Source organism: Triticum aestivum, chromosome 5D (assembly GCF_018294505.1).
Source record: "Triticum aestivum cultivar Chinese Spring chromosome 5D, IWGSC CS RefSeq v2.1, whole genome shotgun sequence".
NCBI lineage: Eukaryota > Viridiplantae > Streptophyta > Magnoliopsida > Poales > Poaceae > Triticum > Triticum aestivum.
The window spans coordinates 277,554,009-277,580,663 of record NC_057808.1 but is presented as its reverse complement, the minus strand read 5'-3'; the positions used below and the strand labels follow the sequence as shown (position 1 = coordinate 277,580,663).

Genomic DNA, 26,655 nt, shown 5'->3' with positions numbered 1-26,655 from the left:
CGCTGATGAGGTCGACGTAGGGCGGCGTCCAGAGGTGGGACGGCGGTGCGTGGTACACGAGGGCGGGCTGGAAGGCAGGAGGTGCCTGCACCACCTCCTCCCGTGGCGGCGCCTCCCGCTCCGGTGACCGCGGCGGTGTGGGGCACCAGTTCACGCCCCCCACGGCGTCGGCCATCTCCGGAGCCATGCACGATCAGCTCCACTGCTGGCCCACCAGGGCCGGGTGGAACGCAGCCACGGGCTCCTCCTCCATCACCTCCTCCGCCCTCACCATCTCCAGCTCGGGGATGGCGACGTCGCCGGGCGCAGAGAGGGCCATCATCTCCTCGAGGCCCTCCCATTGGCGCTCATCATGGGTGTTCATGGAGTCCTCCATGACACGTTGCATGAGCCGGGCCTCCTCCTCCGCTGTCATGCGAGGAGGTGGTGGTGGCGACGGAGATGGTGAAGGCGACGGCGTGGGCGTGCGGCCGCGCACCCGCGTACGCCCACGCACCTGGGAAGCAGGCGTTGCGCGCTCTCGACGTGGCCGCCGCGGCCCCGACGAGGTACCGACGAAGAAAGAGGGGCGTCGCACGTCGTGCTCGTCCCTTAACCACGTGTCCCAGAGCACGGAGTCGGGGTGTACCTGGAGTCGTAGTACAGGTCGTCCGGCAGGAGGCGGTGGTGGCGCTCGATCTCCTCGCAGCGCGCACGGCCGCTCGTCGGGACCGGCAGGATCGGGACCCGGTCGGCGAAGAGATGCCAGTTATTGGAAGGTGCACGTCGCTCCACGTGTGCGGCGTCCTCGTCTCCCAATAACGCGGTCGCGCTCGCCGCCGGCCGTAGGGCCGATGGTGAATGGGGCAGGTGCGGGGGCCCGACGCGGTGGTGATGCGGGCTCCTCTTTCACGGAGCCGCGGCGGTGGCCCGAGGACGAGCCAGCCTCGCGGTCGTGCTTCCCCTTGCGGCCGTGGTTCCAGAACCCCATGGCTGCGAGGCGGCCGGCCGGCGAGATCAAGGACGGGGAGAGGATAAGCTAGGGTTTGGGGCGTGTCAGGTTTCGAGGTGGCAGCACGGGCTGGAGTGGGGAGTGTGGACGACGACCGGTCCACGGCTTCCCCATTTAAGAAGGACGGCGACCGTTCGCCTGGGCGGATGACAGGTGAGGCCGACCGCGCATGCGCATTAATGTCGGGCGGTGGAAGGTAGGTGGCCGTCTGCCACGCTGCCCTGAAGCGGACGAGCGACGTGTCCGTTTGCTGTTCGCCGCGACCCAAACCCGGCGCATGTATGCGCTCGAAATGGGTCGGCCCGGACACAAAACGGACCAGATGGGTTCAGGCTATCACGCGCTGGGCCGTCTGGTTTGTCCCTTTTGCCCCAAACGGACGGGGCCGGACGGAATGAGGTCGCGAGCTGGAGTTGGCCTAAGGGGCTGTTCGGCAGTCCACCAGCTCCCTGGATTTTTGGAATCTGGGGAGTACGGATTCACTCACTCCACAGTTTTGAACTAAAACTCCATCAGCTCCGGGAGCGGCAGCGTGGAGCAGAGGGACTCCAAACAGCCCCTAAGCTACAACATTTTTTATTTTATTTTTGAAACTAAGCTAGAACGTCGAACTACCTAGGTTGAAGACTTGAACCAGTCCCTACGGAGACAATTAAATCTGGTTGTGTGTCCACGGTACACAACCATGCAGTTCAACAAATCAGGAGAATAGAATGTTAAGAATCAAAAGCGCGATGAGTATTACTGGCATGCTTAGATAACAGTTAGAGAATATCAAGTCTAAATGATGCTTAGATAAAATACAAATATAGGAGCTGAGAGCTGACATTGCTTAGATAGTCTAATTAAACAAGGTAATAGGAGCGCTTCTTCCTCTCGCGTTGAGTGAAGGTGCACATGGCATTAGTGAGCCGAGGTGACAGGATTCCAACTGACTTCAAACAAAAACTGTGCTGATTCCGCATCTCAGAAGTCAGGAACCTGATTCACATAAATTGCAGATATAAGAGCATTACTAGTAGAGCCCTCAAACCCTCAAACCCCTAAAAATAACCGCTTTTTTACAGTTTTTGCCGAAAAAACGCCGTAGACTAGAACCTCTAAACCCTCAAACCCGTAAAAAAAATTAGAGGTCCAACCCTCAAACCACTTTGCAACCTGAAGAAGTAGGGGTTGAGAGGAAAATCTCCCCCCAACCCGCACTTCTCCTCCTCTCTCGCGCGGGAGCCAACTGCCTCCTCCTCCCGCCGCCTCCTGCCGCGCCGGCCATGGAGGGCCCCGCCGCCGCCGCGCCCCCGCCCGCCGCGCCCGCCCCGCCCGTCCCGCCCGCCTCGCCCGCCCCCGCCCCCGCCCCGCCCACCCGACCGTGGCCGACGTGGTGGCAGCGACCCACGTCGGGGCCAAGCGGCGGCGGGCGGGCCTCGCACCTCCTCCTGCCGCCTCCCCAGCTCCCGCCCCGGCCACCAAGAAGAGCCGGCCGAAGGCGGCCTCTTATGGGCCGCGAGGGGCGGCCTCCAAGGTCGCCGGCTCGTCCCCGGCCGTGACCAAGCCGCGGAACAAGGCCGCGGCCCCGCCCGCCGCCGTCGCCGAACCTCCTCCCGCTGCGCACGAGGTGTTCGAGGAAATGGCAACCCCATCCTCGTTCATGGACCTCCTCCAAAACGCGGAGGTGGACCTCGGAGCTCCGCCCCTAGACCCCTTTAGGGTTGGTGACGACTTGGAGGAAAAGGAGGAAGATGAGGAGGATGAAGGGGATGACGAGGAGGAGGTGGCCGAGATAGGGGAGGAGGCATTCACCGCCGCTTCCCGCCCACACGCGCGGTCGACAAACTACACCGAGCCGGAAGATGTCCTCTTGGTTCGTGCTTGGGCAGCTATGGGAATGGATGCAACCACCGGCACCGATCAAACCGGTAAACGGTATTGGCAAAGGATCGAGGACGTCTATTGTAGGATCAAGCCGAAGAATAGTGGGTTCATCCATCGCACTTTCCGGTCGCTTCAAGGCCGGTGGGAGTTGATCAAGCCCGCTTGTGCTCGTTGGAGTGCGGCCATGGACCAAGTGAGGGATGCACCACCTAGTGGAACCGTGGAGAGCGACTATGTGAGTACATATTTCTTCACTATTTTGATTATGTGTGTGCACTATGCTATTGGTGGGTTCTTATGTGATTTATGTGTGGTTGATAGGAGACAATTGCCGGCATGAGGTACAAGGAGATGGCCGCTTCCAAGGGCAAGCCATTCCCATTTAAGCATGTTTGGTCAATTCTTCAAACCTTTGACAAGTGGAAGTTGAGGGATCAAGAGACCGCACCCAAGAAGTCGGCAATGCTAAGGATGGATGATAGTGAAGATGAGGAGGAGAGGAACTTGGGCAAGCCCGAGGGAACCAAGAAGGGCAAGCTAAGGGTGAAGATGGAAGAAGAGGCGTCAAGCCTAAGGGAGAAGATGGACCACATGATGAAGGCAAGAGAGGAATTGACAACGAAGACATTGGAGACGAAGCTTCTTATCACCGAGAAGAAGAAAGAGGTCAAGCTTGCACAAGTTGAAGCAAAGCGTGAAGAAGCAAAGCGCAAGGCCGAGTTGGAGGAGAGGATGATCAAGCTCAAAGAGGCAAAGGTATGGAAAGAACTCATGGTGGAAGAGAAAGAGCACATTATGATGTCCAAGAAGGACATGGATCAAGACCAATTGCAATGGTGGAAGGACACCAAGGAGGACATCGCAGACAGGAAGAGGATGTTCCGTGTTGCGTCCTCTACTTTTCGAGGTGACACTCCGATGAGTAGTTGTGGTGATGGCGGTGTGTACGACTCCACCGGTGCCGATGGAGATGCTTGATGGAGCCCGCTTGTGGTCTAGGAGATGGCGCCGAGGTGCAACTTTTTGGTGATGGTGCCGATGAGAGGAGGAAGATGATGATTTTGTGATGTAAACTATTAAACCATGCATCAATGATTGTCATTTGGTAGTTTGTTTGGAAGTTGATTGTGTTCTTGTTGTCATAAATTATGAGATGTCAAATGATAGATTTAAAGGTTGGGGTCGAGGCAAAGACTAGAACCCTCAAATCTAATCCTTAAAAGCAGTTTAAGGGTTGGGTTTAAGGGTTCTAGTATTTGCCCCTGTTTTTCAACCCTTAAAAGTGTCAAAAAGTGGCACTTCTCAACCCTTAAAACTGCTTTAAGGATTTGAGGGTTTGAGGGTTCTACTAGTAATGCTCTAAGCCATAAAAGCTAAACTGATAAGCAAAAGAAAATTTTAAGCTTATATATAGATGGTGTTACAAAAAATGAAACAGGCCTGAGTACTCACTTTTCCAATAAAAATTTTTCTGAAAGAGTATTCTGAGAGTTTGCACAATTTCAGCTGAACTGAAAGGTGCTGAGTATTCTGAGAAGAATATTGTATCAATTGGGCTGTTTGCTAAACTGAAAAACTATTGACCAGTAGATTGCTATTCAGAACATTAAACCATGACTATGTACAAGCAAACTGCGATCACAAACATTAGGCCAGTGTACAAGTAAAGCAAAAGAATGCTGACAGCATTTAATGATTTTAAGCAATGAAAAATTCAAAATATAAGGTACTTTCACGGGAAAAAACTATTTAAGTGCTAATGAGATGATGAACAACATTAAGCCCATGTACAGGTAAAGCAAAAGACCGCTGACAGCATTTAATGATTTCAAGCAATCAAAAATTCAAAATATAAGGTACTTCCGCGGAAAAAAAAACTATTTAAGTGCTAATGAGACGATGAACATAATTAAGCTTTCTTTGCTCTTCTAAGTGACCAAATACTACTCATTCAATAAAAAAATGACCAAATTTTAGGAAACACACCGTTATGGTTATTTCTGGCTCTCTCCTTTTAAGGCAGAGTTTAGCTAATGGTTAATTAATGGCTGCGACCAGCAGAACAAGTAGGAATGTTTACTCTATTCGTTCTATACTTGTTAACGGCTGTAACAAATAGCAATATTTGATTCGTTCAAAAAACTCCATCAAATTGCCAAAACTTTGGTATGCGAAATATGACAGACCAGGATAGAAATGAACATGCGTGCAGTGTAGCTAGAGACTATGATCCATGTAGAGGAATAATGTATATGTATGCATTAGACCTTCTACCACCAGCATATATCGAAACCGGAATCGAGAAAGAAATCATGACTAGAAATTCTAAAACAGACAAGTATTTTGAATGATTGCTTCACATTTGTTACCACTTTGAGCACAGTGGCTTCAGAGGCCTGTCTTGCAATAAGAAATCCTGGCAACTTTGCAAAATCCGACAACAAATGGATATATATCTGCTACCAACGCCAGCAGTGTAAACTAAATCGAATGCACCTATCATCACATGCACATGCAAGGAACAACTCAAGGCAGCATTAAGCACATGATCAAGCAACGTCGATGAGTGGTATCTTAAGAGGGAAGGAGGTTTTACCAATCACCGGGAAGTCAGTATTCTGGAGCGAGGAACGCAGGCGGCCACGCGAGGAAGTAGGCGTAGATCGGGTGGCCGTACTCCTTGCCATGTTTGGTGTGCAGGCGCTCGATCTTGGCGGTGTCCAGATGTAAGGAGTAGCGCCCATATCCCATGGTTTTGATGAACACCTTGCCGGTACGCCCCGCGTCCATGTCGCTGGGCCAAACACTGTAGACCCTGTGGGCAAGGTCATTGGGCAGGCCTGGCACTGCGTCCCACACCACACGCATGCTGAGCATCTCCCTCTCCAGAAGCCACCCATTGTCGCTCCCTCTGGCCTGCCCGCGGACCCAGAGCTGCAGCTGCCTCGAACGACTCTCCACGGCCAGGAGGCAAAGCCGTCCGTCCTCCGGCGTCTCCCCGACGCGGTACGTGCAGAAATCGTCCGACAGTGCAGCTGGCGCCAGCAGGTAGGACAAGTGCAGCGTGGCAGGGTCCATCACGAGCATGCGGTAGGAGTTGCAGATGTGCCAGTAGAGCTTCCCGGCTGCGTGCACGCAGCGTCGCTCGAACCACCAGGGGTCAAAACCGACCTCTACCTCCATGGTACGCGGGAGCGCGCGCCAGCTGCATCGGCCGTCGTCCACGGACGGAGTAAATTGCATAAAACCATCATTTTGAAGGTTAGGTTTGCGAAAAACACTAGGATATATTTTCCCTGTAGAAGACACCATATTTTGCGTAATTGTTTTGCAAAAATCACTGATCGGCGGATTTGGCCCTGTTAAGTGAGATTATGACAGGTGGGTCCCGTTTTTGCATTCGTGGCATAACGGCTCCAGCCAAACGACGTTTGACGATGAATTTTTCTAGCTTTGCAAACCAGTCCCTGTAATTTTACAGGGACACCCTTCAATCAAAATAAGAAAAGCAATCAGCTCTTTGTCGGCCCAAGCACGCGAGCAAAGAAGTAGTACGACGTGTCTCGTCGCCGGCGAGGGGGCGCGCCGTCGAGACCTGGGAGGAGTGGCTGCGGCGCAGCAAGCCGTGGATGCTTGGGGCGGTGGCGAGGGAGATGGTCGTCGGCGGGCGGCGTGGCTGCGCGGGCAAGGCGGCGGCGTCCATGGCGCTCGCCCGTGGCGTTGTGGTTCAGCGGCTGCGACTCGGGGCCACGAACCGCCCGACCAGGAGGAGCAGAGGGAGGGGAGAGGAGACGCACGGCCGTCGGGCGCTGGTGACTCTGCTGGGCGGCGTGGGCACGCGAGCATCGTCGAGGAGCCCGCGGTGAAGTGCCCTCTGCTCAAGGAGCCTGCGGGGAAGCGTCAAGGAGCCCGTGGCATCGCTGAAATCCCATGATGCAGCTGGACGACGTGCACGTGCAGGGGCTCACCTCACGTTGCCGAAATCCCTCTGCTCGTTGGCGTACCGTGGCGGGCGAGCTCGGCTCCGAGGAGTGGAGTTCGTGGCCGGAGCTGAGAAAGAAGAGCGCGGGAGGGCCGAGGTGATGCTCCGGCAACCAGAGAAGGAGGGGGCTCGGCAAGGGTGCAGGCGGCTCGGCCAGAGTAGGAGTTGTGGCTGCAGCATCTCACCTCAGGGAAGAGCTCGTGACGGATTTGACCGGCGGTGGAGTGAGAAAGCGGAGGTCTTTTCATATATATTTTTGATAAAAAGAAGAATTGGAGAAGACCCAACTGACAGGTGAGCCCCGTGTCCCGCCTAACGTCGTTTGGCTGGAGCCGTTACGCCACGTATACAAAAACGGAACCACCTGTCATAATCTCACTTAACAGGGCCAGATCCGCCGATCAGTGATTTTTGCAAAACAATTACGCAAGATGTGGTGTCTTCTGCAGAGAAAATGTATCCTAATGTTTTTCGCAAACCTAACCCTCGAAGGTGGTTTTATACAATTTACTCTCCGCGACCCGCGCGCGGGTGCCCGCCGTCGATGGCGAAGCAGACGACCTCGAAGCAGAGCCTGCTCGGGTGCGCGCGGGAGAGCAGTGCAGAGCCGACGTAGTACCTGGAGCGGCGCCAGCGGTGGTCGTCGGGCACCGTGTCGCGCGGTGGCGGCGGGAGGAGCACGCGGCGGCGGGTGGCCGGGTCGAGGACGAGGAAGCGCGGGATGGTCCCCTTGGGGAGCGACGCGAACGGTTCGAGAAGCAGGAGGCCTTGGTGGCAGTCGTGGAGCACGAAGCGGGAGGCCCCCGGAGCGAAGTCGAGGGAGAGGTTCGGGGCGGAGGCGTCCAAGGGAGCGAAGACGGCGGGGGTGTCAATTTCCTTGGATGACTTGGGCATGGGTGGCGGCAAACCCGTGGCGGTGGGGTGGAAGAAGTAGCCGAGGAGAGGAGCGGTGCGGGGGATGCAGCGTGCGGCGACGCGGCGCCAGCGGTGGCAGGCGAGGGCGGCACGGAGAAGGTCGGCGACGGAGAGGCGACGGAGAATGTCGCGGAGCGTGTCCACGGTGAGGGCATCGACCGTCGTCCCCGACTTTGCAGCCCCCGTCTGTGGCTCCTCCACCGGCGGTGGCGTGGGGAGTGGTCCGGCCATGGTTTGGCTTTGCAGGGAAGGAGCAGTAGCAGGGACGGAGGGAGGTGTTTTTCTGTACCGACGAAAAGAGCGGAGTACATTCGGATCAGGCTTTGGGAAGGAAAAGCAGCCTACAGCTACAGTACTGTTGACCAGACCACTTACTCTATTTTTGAACTTGACACAGCACTCACCTTGGGTGAACTCTCTTCGAAATATGAAATTTGAAATGCTCTGCTTAATTCTTTTGATAGCGAATAAAGAATTATTCTGATTCTACCTAAAACAAGAATTGTTCTAGTTCACATCCATATCGCTAAGCTTTTTCGTTATAATTCAATACAGCCTGTGACCAAAATTATTTACTGACACGAGGGTTTTTATCTATTTTACCGTTAGTTGGGTCACACTACTTCATTTTGCCACTATAAGTTTCAACATCTCAAAAATATCATCCTTTCGTTAAATAGGTGCTCAAAAATGCAACTCGCCCATCGGCCCATTGACTGGAGTGAAATGACCCAAATACCACGGCCAACGGTTTTTATAATCAGTTCTGCCACTATTTCTAAGCACAGACTTAACAGAGGGATGGCATTTTTCAAGTACTTGAAACTTCTAGTGCCAAAATTTGGCACAACTAGTGGCACAACCGATAATAAAAAACCCCAACATAACCGTGTCCATCACAAAAACTTGGCATTGACCAAGTACATTTTGCTCAAAACTAATTTCATCATCATTTCAACGGAGCATGTGGTTAATGATCCTGATTTCATGTTAACGCGAATTTCACTACCTCAATTTGACAATCTTCCTGTCCTATTAGCAGTAGAGTAGTAATCACTTCTGCTTTTATTATAGGACCATGCAGCACATCAACCGTCAAAACCTCGTTGGTACGTACGTCAGAATGTTATTACTAAACCGAATATCAGAAAACGCAAAAGAAATAAAGCTTTGCTGCAACTTCGGGATTGGTTTATACTACTGTTCATATTACACCCAAGTACAAACAGTACAGACATGTCCTCGTAGCACCAAAATTTACTACTTTACATGTAAAGCAGCGGAAAGAATGAAAATCCCCCTAGCTCACTTCCATACCATGACTCCGAAGTCCAGAGCATCTATTACCTCAGAAAGAGTCGAAGCTCGGAACTTTTCTTGCAGCAAAACTTAAAATGATGTGGGGGTGCGAGGCAAAAGAACGGGTACCTGCGTAGACCCTCGTTGTCTAACATAATGGTCAGTTCCTGCTACAAATCAAACCAGTGACGAACGAACACTTAGACCATCTGGGAATCTGCAACCCTTCCCTGCAAATCACCCATGCTTGATGATATATACACTCTTGATCAGGCACCCCCTATGCTGAAAACTCTGGAAAACTTCCTTTACCAACACTTCGAGGTATCCAACAAATGACTGCTCTCTTTGTTCATCCTATGGTGGCTACTCGCAAGAATATACTGCCTGTGGTCAATAGTTAGCCCAGTTCATCTGAGCATGTTGCGGCTGCTGATAACCATTGGCAGGCGGCCCAACCATTTCAACAGCTCCAGCAATTGTCTGCGATGGCTGGAGAAGAGGATGAACGGCAGCTCCAGCAAGAGTCTGTGCTGGGTGGTACATCCCTCCGTAGGCACCATGACCAGCTTGGGCAGGGGCAAATGCCAGGTGCTGCCCCTGTGGAGGCAGGCCATAGAAGGAGCTAGATTGGAGAGCAGATAGGTCCCGTCCAGGTGCAGGAATCCAGACAGTGGAGCCTTCACTCTGTCAAGATGTACCAAGTAGTGAGAAACAAGTGTATTTGCTAAGTAACACTAAGAAGACAAAATGCCTACTGCATATGTTTATGAACTTTATCCTGGTTTTACAGTAGTACTAGCAAGTTTTTCAGAGAGCTTAGTTATTGTGCATTTGCATCACAGTTCAAGCTAATAAGCCATAAATTTAGGACGTGAAGCCATTAAAAGAGCAAACATTAACAGCAGAATGGCTCTTAGCAGCCCAATATGCGAATAACCACACATGAAGTTTCCATATACTACATCTCCAAGCAAGTACTTCAACTAAAATAATCCCAAAACAGATCTTATAGCTTCTACTCGTCAATGGCAAGGAAATTCCAAGAATTGAGATATTATAAAGAAAGTTAAGTGCGATTTCACAGACATGCATAAACGTTTACCTGCTGTCCGGCAATATAGATGTTATTTTCTTTGAACTGTGATCCACTGACATCACCGTTCTCTGCCGAAGTGCCGCTTGGCACCACATTGTTATTTGTATAGACTGATGGATTAGAACCATATGTTCCATAGGCACCAGGCGTTACAGCATATGTCTGACTTCCAGTGTTGGCACCAGGTTTGTATGCTGTGGCTGAGTATTTGACTGGGGGTGCAACAGCTGAACTTACAGGTGGATACATGCTTCCAGGTGAAGGAGCTTGAGGAAACGCAGCATTGCCCATGAAATGGTGAAGGGCATGTGGTGGAACATAGAAAGGAGAGATATACTGATTGTATGGGATAAAGCTAGGTTGATAATGGGGTACATGTACACCCACAGGCTGACGGAACATAGGAAGAGGTTGTTGCGGAATAGAAATAGAACTTGGAACAGCTCCAGGAGTTGGAGTGGCAAGTGGAGTGGGTCCAGACGAAGACAGCATCACTGAGTTGAGTTCCTGTGGTAGTTAAAAGAGAACAGTCAAAAGGATATACTGAAAAAGGAAACTATAGATGTTTGGAGGAAAAATAAAAAAGCTGACAAGGAAATACTGGAAATTATTTACTGGGTTCAGCTGTTAAAAACAAACTGAAATCTGCAGGTTGAGATTCGTATTTGAAATTTTGACGCCATAGAGAAACAACATCAATATTTGACCTATCTATTATTGAGGATGAAAAGCAATCAAGGAAATGGATGAAAAACATGGTGATCCACTGAACACAAAATATATTTAAATCAAATACGTAGATTAATTACCATTGATTGGCAAAGGTTTCAACAGGCTCAGCAACTGAGATGCAACAGAACAATTGAATATGTAGAAAGGTCTAGATGCAAACCTCTGGAGTCTGGCCAGTTTGAGAAGGCAGAACTGGCATGTTCCCAGACTTGATCGCAGCTCCAGGAGCAGTAAATGGTGAGATATGGCCGTCGGCATCAGCCATTGGCCGGTAAATTTGTGTATAATAATTCGCTGAAAAATCGTTTGGTTGTTGCACCTGTATGCGCGATTTGGCAGTATTATATCAAAACAGCGTTATACTTCAAAATTAGAGGAATTAGACAGGAGACAGGATAGTATGTAGTGGCAGGTTAGAAAGGGTAGTCTACTCTGAAGCACCTCATGTTGGGAAGCACACCACGAAAATAGAAGGTTGGCCAAGGCCAACAACAATTGTATCAGCCCTTTGGGACAGAACAATTGGCTTGTAAACAAGTGCACTAAGGTTAAGAATGTAGGCCAGCTAGAAAGCCTACTGTTTGCTAGGGAATAATATTTCCAGTAAAGAAGAGCAATGTAAAGTGATGCAACATGCAACTTCAAACAGAGAAAATTAAAATTAATCTAGTGGGATGAAAGTGACTTTGCAGTCATGCATCACACCACTTTCATATGAATGGAAAATATATGAACACAAGCATAGGTCAAATAAGTGCAGCACGTGCCTGATATTCAGATGTCTCTAGTAATGGAATCTGGTTCCCTTGTGATTGTGGTGGAACTGCAAATGTTGAGTACGCATTTTGGACAGAATCTTGGGGCATGTGTGAAGCTGCTGTGTCCTTCGATTCATCGAACTCTGCAACTTTAGGAGTACTGGACAAATTATCCGCCTCTTGAGGTGAGATATTATCAGTCATTTCAGCAGTCAGCTGCTGCTGACCAGATTCAGCTGCCGCTTCAACAGTGGAGGATGCACTCTTATGACTGCAATTCAGTTACCGAACAACTATTAAGGACTGAATTAAGTTACCAAACAATTATTAAGTACATGGAAACTGAAAGGTACTAAACTTCCTGACAGCACATGGAAACTCATGACAAAAATGACAGTTCAGACACAGAAAATAACTTCAATCACAATATACACAAATGGTGAAAAACTAATATTGGTTTAGGACCACGATAGCTATTGTTATATGCTAAGATATATGTACTGCAAGAAAGCTACAAGAAAATATTGGGGAAAATGGCAAGCCCAGCATGCAGAGAATTTGTACTGCAAGAAAGCTCCATGACCTCTCAGAAGCAAATTTGTACTGAAAGACCCCATTTTGTTCAGATGACTTTTGGGGGGTCGCTACTCCACAGTAATTTCCCCCAGGCATCTGGATTGACAAATTGGGATTCACACACAACAATATGAAGACATGGGTTGGCAAGAATGAAGCGCAGAACTAACTAAAATGTGGATAAAATATGCTACAAAATCCTAACACTACTGAAATGAAGTTAACAATTTAGATATAGAACCATAACAAACATCAATTGACTGAATCTAATGGAAACTCCTCGAAGCAGAAGCAAGCAATTTTCTGCCACTGAGTCCATATCTTTACCATCAGGAAGGATTCTATGTACCAAAAATGAGGAGATTGCTGCTAAGAGCAAACATTTACTATCCACACACACACTAAAAAAATCCATCATTAAATATGGAAAACATGGCATCTGGTTTACTAAGCATAAGCGTCTGGTTTACTAAACCTGACATTGCATCAGATGAAAGACTGGAACTAAAATACAAACCTAGAGGCAGGTTCTTCCGCAACTTCCTCCAGATCTTGTGATGATTCATATTCAGGCAGTATAGAGCTCTTCTCGCTCCCATGGTCATTTGGAAAGCTCGGAGCTTGTTCAAAACTGGTGCCAAAACTGCCAAAACTGAGTCCGTATTTTTCCGACTCTGTGACCTGAAGATGATCCGGAATAATGACATGCTGCTTGTCGAATAACTGCATATCACCGAGTCTTTTGTCCAATCCCGAAGAGATATCTTCCTTATTAATGGGAGTTGGTGCAGGAACTGACTGTGGAACAACCTCCACAGTAACAGCTACATCATCACGGGTAACATTTTCAGCTTGGGCGGGTTTGTTCGTTGGTTTTGGCTTCCACTCTTTATTTGGAACAGCTAGATAACAAAGTTTGTATTATTATTAGTAACACAAAGGAAAGATTTTCAATAACAGATGACAGTTCCATTCAAATATAGAACAATGACCTACAAACATTGTAAGAACTACAAAAAACTAATAAGCTTTGTTATTTGTCTGAAAGGTAGCTGTCAGCTATAAAGAATCTGTAAGTGCATGGTATAAAGCAAACATAGAAAAAATGAGTGTTGGGGTGAAACGAAGAATTACGTTAAGTGATCAGGATTAAACGAAGAAATATAGTGTACCATTACAAACAACAGTGTCTATTGAAGGAAAGGATTTAGGAGATAACTATGATAGTTCAGATGGCTTCGTATTATTTTCACTGATCCTCATACTGGGTCTTCTTAAGAGAACATGCAAAAGACATTTTTCACATCTTTTCATCAACGGAGAAGCACAATAGTTACAGGAGTTTTGAGTCAAGACAACAAGTACTCAAGCCATATACCAACACAGATCCCACAATGATAGTGAAAGCCTAATTACTTGTCCAATAAATAATCTACAGTAAATTATATGCAGCAACTGCTATTTCCACCATAACAGTGATTCAATAACTGCATGTGCTCTATGGTGTGGCATCTGAAGTTAAAACAGTAATAGTGATACTAACCCACGACTTATAGAACTGGTTGCAAAACTTGCAATGGATGCATGCTGTTCTGCAATAAGAAATGCAGAGGAATGCTCATATATTAGAGTTCGAAAGTACCTTTCTGCGAGCCACTTGGCTGCTGTGAGCGACTACTGTAGCTAGAAGATGGCCTGCTACCAGATGGTAGCACAGTAGAAGATGAACCAGAAGACTGAGGCGTGTCTAGACACATGAAAATGTGTTAATAACATAACAAAAGATAACCAAACTATGGGTTACTGGTTCCAACTGGAGAAAGTGTCTGCATATATACATGTACCTTTCGGAAGTGCTGATGCATCATCAGAAACCACCTTATATTCACCTGCTGACCGCTGATTTCTGACAGCATGTTTGTTGGCAACGATCTCACCACCATGACTGTGGGGTTGAAGGGGCGGCGTAAGCAGTGGGTCTGAAACAGAAGTACCCACTCCTAGCGCCTGAATTGATGAGTTGTTTACATGTGAACCTAAATCCAAGACAGCCTCTTCTGGGGTACCTTTAACACCCGCCAGTCCTTTTGAATCTGAAGGTGGCAAATGACAAGTAGGCTGAGAATATTTCGCCACAGGAGCAAGAGGTTGTGATGGACCATTGGATAAGCCACCTGACGAACTGTTAAAAAGTCAGTTGCGTTTCTGAACAGCTGCAGCAGGACTCAGGTGCACATGCTCCGTTTGTAAAGCCTACTTGTAAAATTTCAAAATGTGGAAAATGCACAAATGTGCATTGTATGATTGATATTAGTCATTCTTATCCTGTTTCTTGTGTATAAACTCGTAAATGATCATGCTTTTTGGCAAAATTTGCTATTACAATATAAATGTCCTACACTTCTCTACATACAAGGTGATCCAAGAAACCTTAGAAAAATGATCAAGATACTAAGTTGCAACATCTAACCACACAGCCTGTTCTAAAATGCAGTGGCACTACAATTGAAAGGGTATTATAGTAAGACTAATGAATCCTCCAAGAACCAACATGTCATTTCGAAGAAGAAAATGAAAAGAAGCACAGTTGTGCCAAACGTACATGTATTTAATTGTCATCAATTTCAGAATATTAACGGACCACACTAAGAAAAGCACAGAGCACCAATACGATAGCTAAACAATAATACAATATACAGGGCAAACAAAAAAACAGAACTTGATGAACAGTAAATGTTCAACGGTGTTCCTTTCCAACATAAATACCTTAAAATGGAAGTTGATAGCTTCATTTCTGTGCTTGGATTGACAGGTGAAGGGCTAGTACATTTATCCATGCTCGGATTCAGGTCATTTTCCTTTCCAGCAGGAGCATTTCTCCCAGTGCCATCTACAATAACAGGAAATTTGACTATATGTAAAGGATTGCTTATTATAAATTAGTTTTCACTTCTGGGATACTTTGAAATGGATACAGGAAGATAGATGGGTTAATCGTGTATGAATATGCTAAAAAGCACGGACACGGGGACGGAAAGACGGGGATACGCATACGGGGATACGGCATTTTTCAAAAACAGCCATTTGGGGATACGGCAGGGTATATCAATATATAGAAAAAAATAACAGCATGCAATAAAGATTTAATGATAATTTTTAGATCAGAGATTTTGTACTGGATATATGTTTTTTGTAAAGGAATTACTGGATATATGTTGCCTCATTTCTATTGATAAAAGACTTTGGGGCAGCCCATAGTCCCATACGAACCCTCCACTCAGGCCCATGTAGCTCTCCACTGAGAGCCCATATAAGGTCCAGTTCCTGAAACCCTAGACTAGTCAGCTCCTCTAGCTGTTCTCTTCTCGCTTCCTCCAGCCACCACCTTCTCCTCTACCCGTTCTCTTCTCGTTCCTGATACACGTATCCCGCAGCTCCTCTTGAAGTGCTCTTCTTCCTCGCTGCTGGCTGCAGTCCCCATCTTTCTCCCCGCCCGGTCCTTCTTCCTTGTCCTCGAACGCCTTGCCATCTTCCTCTCTGCTGGATGGACGTTCTTCGTCGGGCGAAGAGCTGGACTTGGGGGAAACGGCGGCGGCGAGCCGGCGACCAGAGAAGTGAGTCCAGGCGGCTGCAGCCTCGAGCTTAGGCTGCGGCGGCGAGGCTGGCTCCCGAGTCCCCACCGTGTCCACACCGTATCTGCCGTATCCCGATTTCTTTCCCTCTTTTTTTAATTCGGAAAAGATGGGATACTGCGGGATACGTGTATCCCAGCGTATCCACGCGTGCCCCCGTATCCCCCCGTAGTAGGACGGCAATTCGGCAGTTTCTGCCGTATCCATGCTTTGTAGTGAATATGTAACCCTACTAACTGTAAAATGCATATTCACATTGCACTGACAAAATGGAAGGGCAATAGCAATCATGTAACATCGATTACATGTCGTCATTCCCACCAATTGTAACTTCATCTAACTACCCATAAGTTTCAAGATGAAGTATAAAGGCAGACTTCTAAGAAAAACAGCCATCATACTGGACATAAAGCAAAAACTGAATGCCACATCTCTATACTTGCTACAGCACTTAATTCTCCAGAGTAATGCAAGCTTACCACTAGAGTTGCTTAATTGGCGTGAAGAATAGTTCCCACGGCCACCTTTTCCACCTCGCCCCTGTGTCCCAGGTCTCCATCGGGGGTCAACAGATTCTTTGTTGCTCTGTAAGATAAAGAAAAGGATATGTTAACCTTCGCAAAAGAAAAGGATATGTTAACCTTCGCAAAAGAAAAGGGTACTCATATAGTAACTATGTCAATACGTTATATGACATCTTATGCTCATCTTAGTAGCTGTTATAAACCAATACAGTTGACTTGGTCAAAGTTAAACAAGTTTCACTTAGGACAAAGCTAGAACTTTGATTAATTTGGAAAGGAGGGAGTATCACCGATGAAATGAGCCAAACGCCCAATGTTAGCTTATGCCACAATAATACTTATCCAAAACTATTTTTTATCATCATTATCTTGCAATGACATACCAACTAATAATGAAAGCTTGATTGTGCAAACAGATTAAAGACCAGATAAAGATGTGGGAAGGTATTGCACACTAACAATATGAGCGTCAAAATAGGGGGGGTCCTCTTACCTCCTTTTTCTTGTCACGCTTTCTTTTCACCTCATGGAAGGTATCTGAAATAATGAGAGATCTTGTTAAGGTACAATTATACCAAAAGATCTAGCATCAAATGTGCGACAATAAATACACACTGGTGATATGACATGCAGCGAAGCAAGAAAGGGATACCTCAAACAAGCCATTACTTCCGTTTACCTCAACATATCTCCAGAGAATAAGACATAAGAGTGGTCCGTTCTCTACATACAAGAACATAAGCTTTTTTCACAGCGAAAAAAGGCTTTTGAGTTTAATCTCTGGCAGTTCTAAATATAGAGTGAGGTTGAAACTCCACTAAGTAGGATTGGGAGAAAGTGATGTTACGAGACATTCTCACATTCATCCTATCGATCAATCACGAACTGAATAACCAAAATAATATGCTACTTTAACTCAAAATGATATCCACTCTCCAGCGAGTAAGATATTAGAATGATCTACTTTGCACATACAAAAACACATGCTTTTTCTAGAAGCAAAAATACTAGACTTAAGCTTTTGCAGTTTACATACTAGTTAAGTTGAAGCTAACTCCATTCAACAAGGTCTCAAACGAAGTTCATGTTACCACAAGTCCAACATATCCGTCTTGAACATGAATCAACAATTGATATCGGGATTCGGGAATCTTCAAAACCATCTCCCTTGGTTAAACTCCAGCATTTAAAGAGTTCCCCAATTAGCTGGAGTGCACACAATACTAGTTGTAATCCTAAAGACCTAAGCCAACATAATCAAGAAGCACAAACACACACACACCCCTGTCATACAATAACAAAGGAACTGAAACAGAAGATTTATCCCTATTTGGTTAGCCTTTGCTCAGATTTTCACAAAAAAAAAAAGCACAGACAAAGGGCTAGCTTTTATTGGCTGGCTGTGTGCAACCGGATCCTAAAACATATACAAAGGTGACAATTAATGTAGAAAGGCAATTTCAAATATTCACTAATATACAAAAGCGATCATAAAAGAACAGTAAGCAGCAGACATGCGTAGTTGTGCAACCAGAGGCAGCCTCGTTAACTCGCAGAAACATCTAGGATTCAACTCAAAGGCCTCAGACATACAGTAACCTTTGTGGCAACCGGAGGTTAATTAATCCAACTTTCAGGTCAAAAGATATTGTCCCATGTCACGAGCCTTGCCACTCTATGCATTTTACCTCGTATGACACAAGTTTCTAACGAGGTTCCCGGCCTTGCCCCTTGAGGCATTTTGCCTAGTAAGACCCCATAATTATTGCTTAGCAGTTTCTTTTCACCTTTGTCTAAATCCATTTTCAGCACGAAAATTCAAATGATATTTGTAACTTGTAGGTGAAACTGAACATAGAGAACGATGTCTTGCGTGTTTCATACATATCTTATTTAGTACAAATGCTTATGTATCCAAGTTTAATTTGCTTTGCTTGAATCAAATATTTACTTTGAGTTCCTTCTACGCTTTGCTTCCCGACGAATTAAGGCAAGCCACAAACTACTCTTAAGGAGCAGCAACCAAACAGCACCCCCCCCCCCTCCGCACCACCACCAGCACACACACACACACGATTGGAAGATCCAGGAAGCACCCACATACATACTAGTACTGCTATTATCCTTCAAAACAGGATACCATGTTTCCACTAATAAAATCAATACATGACGTAGTATCAACTACTCGGCTTTTCCCCCATAGATATTGCAACCCTGCAGAACTAGCTAGCCGAATCCAACAGGAGAAAAAAACTAAAACATGATTTCACCAAGCTCTACTACTCTTAATTGGTTGTTGTACACTAAAACAGGATCTCGGGCGCAGCAATCACGAAGCCTCAAACAACGAGAGGAAACGGCACAAACCCTAGAACACAGAACCAACCAGGCTCGCGTCAAATCGGGCGCCGTCAGAGGCGTACTAGGCATCGCGCGTCCTGCGTTCACCTACGAGAGAGAAACCCTCATTTCTCGCTGCCGAGACCTAGCGCGCCAACGCCGCGCGAGATGAGAGAGGCCGCCTGCTCCACGCGGAATCGAATCGAAGGGGGCCGAGATGGGGGGAGTGGGGATACCTTGGTGGAGGAGCTTCTGCGCGGTCTCGTTGGGATCCATGTCGCATTCGCGGAGCGCGGCGTAGACCTCCTCGTCGGTGTGGTTCCCCGCGATCTCCTTGATGTTCTGGATCGTCCGCCGCACCGCCGCCGGGATCGAAACCCTAGCCGCCGCCATCGCCTCCCTCTTCCTCGCCGCTGCCGCTCCTCGCCGCTGCCGCTCCTCGCCGCCGCCCTTTCCCTGCCCACCCTGGTTTCCTGCCCCCGCACGAACGAACGCGAGAAAGGGACGGACGCGAATCCCGAGGCGGGGAGAGGTGAGCAGAGCGGAGGGAGAGAGGAGGGGGAAAGGAGGAGAGAGAAGCGGAGGGAGGTGGGAGGGAGGGAGAGAGATTTGTGGGAGGGTTTTGTGGGGGAGCAAAGGAAAGGAATGTGCGTGTGACTCCGTTTGTGTTTGTGTTTGTGTTCGTGTGTGGGGCGGCGGCAGCTCGCGAACAGGAACAGTGCGAGAACTGCTTTCTTTTCCCTCGGTGGAACAGTGGGTACGAAATTCACTTTCCGGCTCCGGACCTCTGTTTCCGATGGCATGAAATGTAATTTCAACGTAGGAGGTGCAAATGCAATGCAGGTGAACGTATCGCGTAGGAGTAGGTGCCAATGCAATGCATGTAAATTACCGGTTACTATAGAATACCCCACGCGTTGTTGCGATGATTGATTGATGAAAATTTAGCTTGATAACATGAGAATCAAAATAAGGGTGCATTTGGATGCAAAGTGTTTTTGCAATTTTTCTGGAATACCATGGTTTCTGGAAAAAAAAGTGGTATAAAATACTTTGAGACATTTGGATGAAACCAATATTGTAGCTCAGAATACCCTGGTGCCTCTCATAGCGCGCTTTTTTTTGCACTATCTAGAAAACAAACTCTGACTTTTTTTTCTAAACTGGGCCGAGAGAAATTGGGAGAGCGCCCCTCCTCTGACTCCCCCTCTGTATATTTTTGTTAAACGAAGTTTAGTATATCTCTTAACTATTATATGTGATTAGTTTTTCTATGCCTGTTGTGGCCTTTCTAGCGATCTTGTACGCTTATATTCGTTGTTGGTTGGCGGCTGCCCATTACGCATGAGTCAAAAGCTTGGGCATGGAGTAGATCAATTCGTCGTTGGAGCACACTCGTACGCAGTAGAACAAAAGCTAGACAATGGCGCACCTACACACATAGATTTGCCCCAACTAGGAGAGGAATAGACGTGCATGGCATGGATATTTGCATCGGGTAGTTGTTTTGATCATCTAGCTGATTATAACTGAGGTTGGTGCAATGAGTCAAAGCTATGGTAAAACATCATTTGCCAAACGCATAGGCTATTTTGCCAAAACAGAGGAAAGCTACGGTTTTTGAAAACCAAAGTATTTATTGTTCACATATTGAAAAACCGAGGTTTTAAATTACCACAGTACTTTATGATGGGTATTTGAATAAGAATTTTTCAATGAAAGACCTCGGTGAAGCTGCTTATATATTGGGCATCAAGATCTATAGAGATAGATCAAGACACTTAATTGGACTTTCATAAAGCACATACCTTGATAAAGTTTTGAAGAAGTTCAAAATGGATCTGTCAAAGAAAGAGTTCTTGCCTATGTTACAAGGTGTGAAGTTGAGTCAGACTCAATGCCCGACCACTACAGAAGATAGAGAGAAAATGAAAGTCATTCCCTATGCCTCAGCCATAGGTTCTATCATATATGCAATGTTGTGTACCAGACCTGATGTGTGCCTTGCTATAAGTTTAGCAGGGAGGTACCAAAGTAATCCAGGAGTGGATCACTGAACAGCGGTCAAGAACATACTGAAATACCTGAAAAGGACTAAGGATATGTTTCTCGTTTATGGAGGTGACAAAGAGCTTGTCGTAAATGGTTACGTCGATGCAAGCTTTGACACTGATCCGGATGACTCTAAGTCGCAAACCGGATACGTATTATTGAATGGTGGAGCTGTCAGTTGGTGCAGTTCCAAGCAGAGCGTCGTGGTGGGATCTACGTGTGAAGCGGAGTACATAGCTGCTTCGGAATCAGCAAATGAAGGAGTCTGGATGAAGGAGTTCATATCCGATCTAGGTGTAATACCTTGTGCATCGGGTCCAATGAAAATCTTTTGTGACAATACTGGAGCAATACCTTGGCGAAGGAATCCAGATTTCACAAGAGAACCAACCACATCAAGAGACGCTTCAATTCCATCCATGATCAAGTCAAGGAGGGAGACATAGAGATTTGCAAAATACAAACAGATCTGAATGTTGCAGACCCATTGACTAAGCCTCTTCCACGAGCAAAACATGATCAGCACCAAGACTCCATGGGTGTTAGAATCATTACTATGTAATCTAGATTATTGACTGCAAGTGGAGACTGAAGGAAATATGCCCTAGAGGCAATAATAAAGTTGTTATTTATATTTCCTTACATCATGATAAATGTTTATTATTCATGCTAGAATTGTATTAACCGGAAACTTAGTACATGTGTGAATACATAGACAAACAGAGTGTCCCTAGTATGCCTCTACTTGACTAGCTCGTTAATCAAAGATGGTTAAGTTTCCTGACCATAGACATGTGTTGTCATTTGATGAACGGGATCACATCATTAGAGAATGATGTGATGGACAAGACCCATCCGTTAGCTTAGCATTATGATCGTTTAGTTTTATTGCTATTGCTTTCTTCATGACTTAATAAATATTCCTCTGAATATGAGATTATGCAACTCCCGAATACCGGAGGAACACTTTGTGTGCTATCAAATGTCACAACGTAACTGGGTGATTATAAAGATGCTCTACAGGTGTCTCCGATGGTGTTTGTTGAGTTGGCATAGATCGAGATTAGGATTTGTCACTCCGAGTATCGGAGAGGTATCTCTGGGCCCTCTCGGTAATGCACATCACTATAAGCCTTGCAAGCAATGTGACTAATGAGTTAGTTGCGGGATGATGCATTACGGAACGAGTAAACAGACTTGCCGGTAACGAGATTGAACTAGGTATGATGATACCGGTGATCGAATCTCGGGCAAGTAACATACCGATGACAAAGGGAATAACGTATGTTGTTATGCGGTTTGACCGATAAAGATCGCCGTAGAATATGTAGGAGCCAATATGAGCATCCAGGTTCCACTATTGGTTATTGACCGGAGATGTGTCTCGGTCATGTCTACATAGTTCTCGAACTCGTAGGGTTCGCACGCTTAACGTTTGATGACGATTTGTATTATGAGTTATGTGATTTGATGACCGAAGTTTGTTCAGAGTCCCAGATGAGATCACGGACATGACGAGGAGTCTCGAAATGGTCGAGAGGTAAAGATTGATATATTGGACGAAGGTATTCGGACACCGAAAAGGTTTCGGGACATTTCGGATACTTATCAGGGAACCGAGGGGTTACCGGAACCCCCCGGAGAAGTTATGGGCCTAGATGGGCCATAAGGGAGTAGGAGAGGGCAGCCCACAGGGTGCCCCCCCAAGGGCAGTTCGAATTGGACTAGGGGGAGGGGGCGTGGCCCCCTCTTTCCTCTTCCTCTCCCTCTCCTTCCCTCCTTTCCCCTCTTGGAATAGGAAAGGGAGTCCAACTAGGATTGGAATCCTAGTTGGACTCCCCCTTGGCGCGCCCCCTCATGGCCGCCGGCCTCCTCCCTCTCCTCCTTTATATACGTGGCCAGGGGGCACCCCAAAGCACAACAGACAATCTCTTAGCCGTGTGCAGTGCCCCCCACCATAATTTAACACCTCGGTCATATCGTCGTAGTGCTTGGGCGAAGCCCTGCGCCGGTAACTTCATCATCACCGTTGCCACGCCGTCGTGCTGACGGAACTCTCCCTCGACCCTCTGCTGGATTAAGAGCTCGAGGGACATCATCGTGCTGAATGTGTGCTGAACACGGAGGTGCCGTATGTTCGGTACTTGGATCGGTTGGATCGTGAAGACGTTCGACTACATCAACCGCGTTACTAAACGCTTCCGCTTTCGCTCTACGAGGGTACGTGGACACACTCTCCCCTCTTGTTGATATGCGTCTACTAGATAGATCTTGCGTGATTGTAGGAATTTTTTGAATTACTACGTTCCCCAACAGTGGCATCCCAGCCAGGTCTATGCGTAGATGATATATGCACGAGTAGAACACAATGAGTTGTGGGCGATAATAATCATAGTGCTTACCAGCAACGTCTTACTTTGATTCGGCGGTATTGTTGGATGAAGCGGCCCGGACCGACATTACACGACCGCGTTCATGAGACTGGTTCTACCGACGTGCTTCGCACACAGGTGGCTGGCGGGTGTCTATTTCTCCAACTTTAGTTGAATCGAGTTTGACTACGGCCGGTCCTTGTTGAAGGTTAAAACAACACACTTTACGAAAAATCGTTGTGGTTTTGATGCGTAGGTAAGAACGGTTCTTGCTAGAAGCTCGTAGCAGCCACGTAAAACTTGCAACAACAAAGTAGAGGATGTCTAACTTGTTTTTTCAGGGCATGTTGTGATGTGATATGGTCAAGACGTGATGAGATATAAATTGTTGTATGAGATGATCATGTTTTGTAGAAGTTATCGGCAACTGGCAGGAGCCTTATGGTTGTCGCTTTATTGTATGAAATGCAATCGCCATGTAATTGCTTTACTTTATCACTAAGCGGTAGCGATAGTCGTAGAAGCAATAGTTGGCGAGACGACAACGATGCTATGATGGAGATCAAAGTGTCAAGCCGGTGACGATGGAGATCATGACGGTGCTTTGGAGATGGAGATCAAAGGCACAAGATGATGATGGCCATATCATGTCACATATTTTGATTGCATGTGATGTTTATCCTTTATGCATCTTATTTTGCTTAGTACGGCGGTAGCATTATAAGATTATCCCTTACTAAATTTCAAGGTATAAGTGTTCTCCCTGAGTATGTGTCGTTGCTACAGTTCGCCGTGCCGAGACACCACGTGATGATCGGGTGTGATAAGCTCTACGTTCACACACAACGGGTGCAAGCCAGTTTTGCACGTGCAGAATACTCGGGTTAAACTTGACGAGCCTAGCATATGCAGATATGGCCTCGGGACACTAAGACCGAAAGGTCAAACGTGAATCATATAGTAGATATGATCAACATAGTGATGTTCACCATTGAAAACTACTCCATCTCACATGATGATCGGACATGGTTTAGTTGATATGGATCACGTGATCATTTAGATGACTAGAGGGATGTCTATCTAAGTGGGAGTTCTTAAGTAATATGATTAATTGAACTTTAATTTATCATGAACTTAGTACCTGATAGTTTTTGCATGTCTATGTTGTTATAGATCAATGGCCCGTGCTACCGTTCCTTTGAATTTTAATGCGTTCCGAGAGAAAGCTAAGTTGAAAGATGATGGTAGCAACTACACGGACTGGGTCCGTAACTTGAGGATTATCCTCATTGTTGCACAAAAGATATACGTCCTGGAAGCACCGCTAGGTGCAAGACCCGCTGTAGGAGTAACTGCGGACGTTATGAACGTCTGGCAGAGCAAAGCTGATGACTACTTGATAGTTCAGTGTGCCATGTGTTTACGGCTTAGAATCGGGACTTCAAAGACGTTTTGAACGTCATGGAGCATATGAGATGTTCCAGGAGGCAGGAGTTGAAGTTAATATTTCAAGCATATGCCCGAGTTGAGAGATATGAAGTCTCCAACAAGTTCTACAGCTGCAAAATGGAGGAGAATAGTTCTGTCAGTGAACACATACTCAGAATGTCTGGGTACCACAACCACTTGACTCAGCTGGGAGTTAATCTTCCTGATGATAGTGTCATTGACAGAGTTCTTCAATTACTGCCACCAAGCTATAAAAGCTTCGTGATGAACTATAATATGCAAGGGATGGAAAAGACAATTCCTGAGCTCTTCGCGATGCTAAAGGCTGCGGAGGTAGAAATCAAGAAGGATCATCAAGTGTTGATGGTTAACAAGACCACTAGTTTCAAGAAAAAGGGCAAAGGGAAGAAGGGGAACTTCAAGAAGACCAGCAAGCAAGTTGCTGCTCAAGGGAAGAAGCCCAAGTCTGGACCTAAGCCTGAAACTGAGTGCTTATACTGCAAAGGGACTGGTCACTGGAAGCGGAACTGCCCCAAGTATTTGGCGGATAAGAAGGATGGCAAAGTGAAAGGTATATTTGATATACATGTTATTGATGTGTACCTTACTAATGCTCGTAGTAGCGCCTGGGTATTTGATATTGGCTCTGTTGCTCATATTTGCAACTCGAAACAGGGGCTACGGATTAAATGAAGATTGGCTAAGGATGAGGTGACGATGCGCGCGGGAAATGGTTCCAAAGTCGATGTGATCGTCGTCGGCACGCTACCTCTACATCTACGTCGGGATTAGTTTTAGACCTGAATAATTGTTATTTGGTGTCAGCGTTGAGCATGAACATGATATCTGGATCTTGTTTGATGCGAGACGGTTATTCATTTAAATCAGAGAATAATGGTTGTTCTATTTATATGAGTAATATCTTTTATGGTCATGCACCCTTGATGAGTGGTCTATTTTTGTTGAATCTCGATTGTAGTGATACACATGTTCATAATATTGAAGTCAAAAGATGTAAAGTTAATAATGATAGTGCAACTTATTTGTGGCACCGCCGTTTAGGTCATATTGGTGTAAAGCGCATGAATAAACTCCATGCTGATGGACTTTTGGAATCACTTGATGCTTGCGAAGCATGCCTCATGGGCAAGATGACTAAGACTCCGTTCTCCGGAACAATGGAGCGAGCAACTGACTTATTGGAAATAATACATACTGATGTATGCGGTCCGATGAGTGTTGAGGCTCGCGGCGGGTATCGTTATTTTCTGACCTTCACAGATGATTTGAGCAGATATGGGTATATCTACTTAATGAAACATAAATATGAAACATTTGAAAAGTTCATAGAATTTCAGAGTGAAGTAGAAAATCATCGTAACAAGAAAATAAAGTTTCTACGATCTGATCGTGGAGGTGAATATTTGAGTTATGAGTTTGATCTTCATTTGAAACAATGTGGAATAGTTTCGCAACTCACGCCACCTGGAACACCACAGCGTAATGGTGTGTCTGAACATCGTAACCGTAATTTATTAGATATGGTGCGATCTATGATGTCTCTTACCGATTTACCGCTATCATTTTGGGGTTATGCTTTAGAGACGGCTGCATTCACGTAAAATAGGACACCATCTAAATCCGTTGAAACGACACCATATGAACTGTGGTTTGGCAAGAAACCTAAACTGTCGTTTCTTAAAGTTTGGGGCTGCGATGCTTATGTGAAAAAGCTTCAACCTGATAAGCTCGAACCCAAATCGGAGAAATGTGTCTTCATAGGATACCCAAAGGAGACCGTTGGGTACACCTTCCATCACATATCCGAAGGCAAGATATTCGTTGCTAAGAATGGATCCTTTCTAGAGAAGGAGTTTCTCTCAAAAGAAGTGAGTGGGAGGAAAGTAGAACTTGATGAGGTAATTGTACCTTCTCCCGAATTGGAAAGTAGTTCATCACAGAAATCAGTTCCAGTGATTCCTACACCAATTAGTGAGGAAGTTAATGATGATGATCATGAAACTTCAGATCAAGTTACTACTGAACCTCGTATGTCAACTAGAGT

At 46.5% G+C, this 26,655-nt stretch overlaps 2 protein-coding genes across 2 annotated transcripts; both read right to left on the bottom strand.

Annotated features, from left to right (window-relative positions):
* Window positions 1-3,363: 3,363 nt before the first annotated feature.
* LOC123120905 (uncharacterized) lies at window positions 3,364-8,715 on the bottom strand. Its single transcript, XM_044540877.1, has 2 exons — window positions 7,366-8,715; window positions 3,364-6,098 (listed from the first exon to the last, which is right to left on the bottom strand). Exons 1-2 carry the CDS (start codon window positions 7,986-7,988, stop codon window positions 5,471-5,473), a joined length of 1,251 nt encoding a protein of 416 aa, XP_044396812.1. The 5' UTR covers window positions 7,989-8,715; the 3' UTR covers window positions 3,364-5,470.
* A 205-nt stretch (window positions 8,716-8,920) lies between these two features.
* LOC123120904 (GBF-interacting protein 1-like) lies at window positions 8,921-19,355 on the bottom strand. The gene is made up of 11 exons (XM_044540876.1): window positions 18,954-19,355; window positions 16,871-16,914; window positions 16,333-16,438; window positions 14,988-15,111; window positions 14,066-14,403; window positions 13,864-13,968; window positions 12,739-13,123; window positions 11,655-11,916; window positions 11,048-11,206; window positions 10,162-10,662; window positions 8,921-9,743 (listed from the first exon to the last, which is right to left on the bottom strand). Exons 1-11 carry the CDS (start codon window positions 19,108-19,110, stop codon window positions 9,450-9,452), a joined length of 2,475 nt encoding a protein of 824 aa, XP_044396811.1. The 5' UTR covers window positions 19,111-19,355; the 3' UTR covers window positions 8,921-9,449.
* Window positions 19,356-26,655: the final 7,300 nt, after the last annotated feature.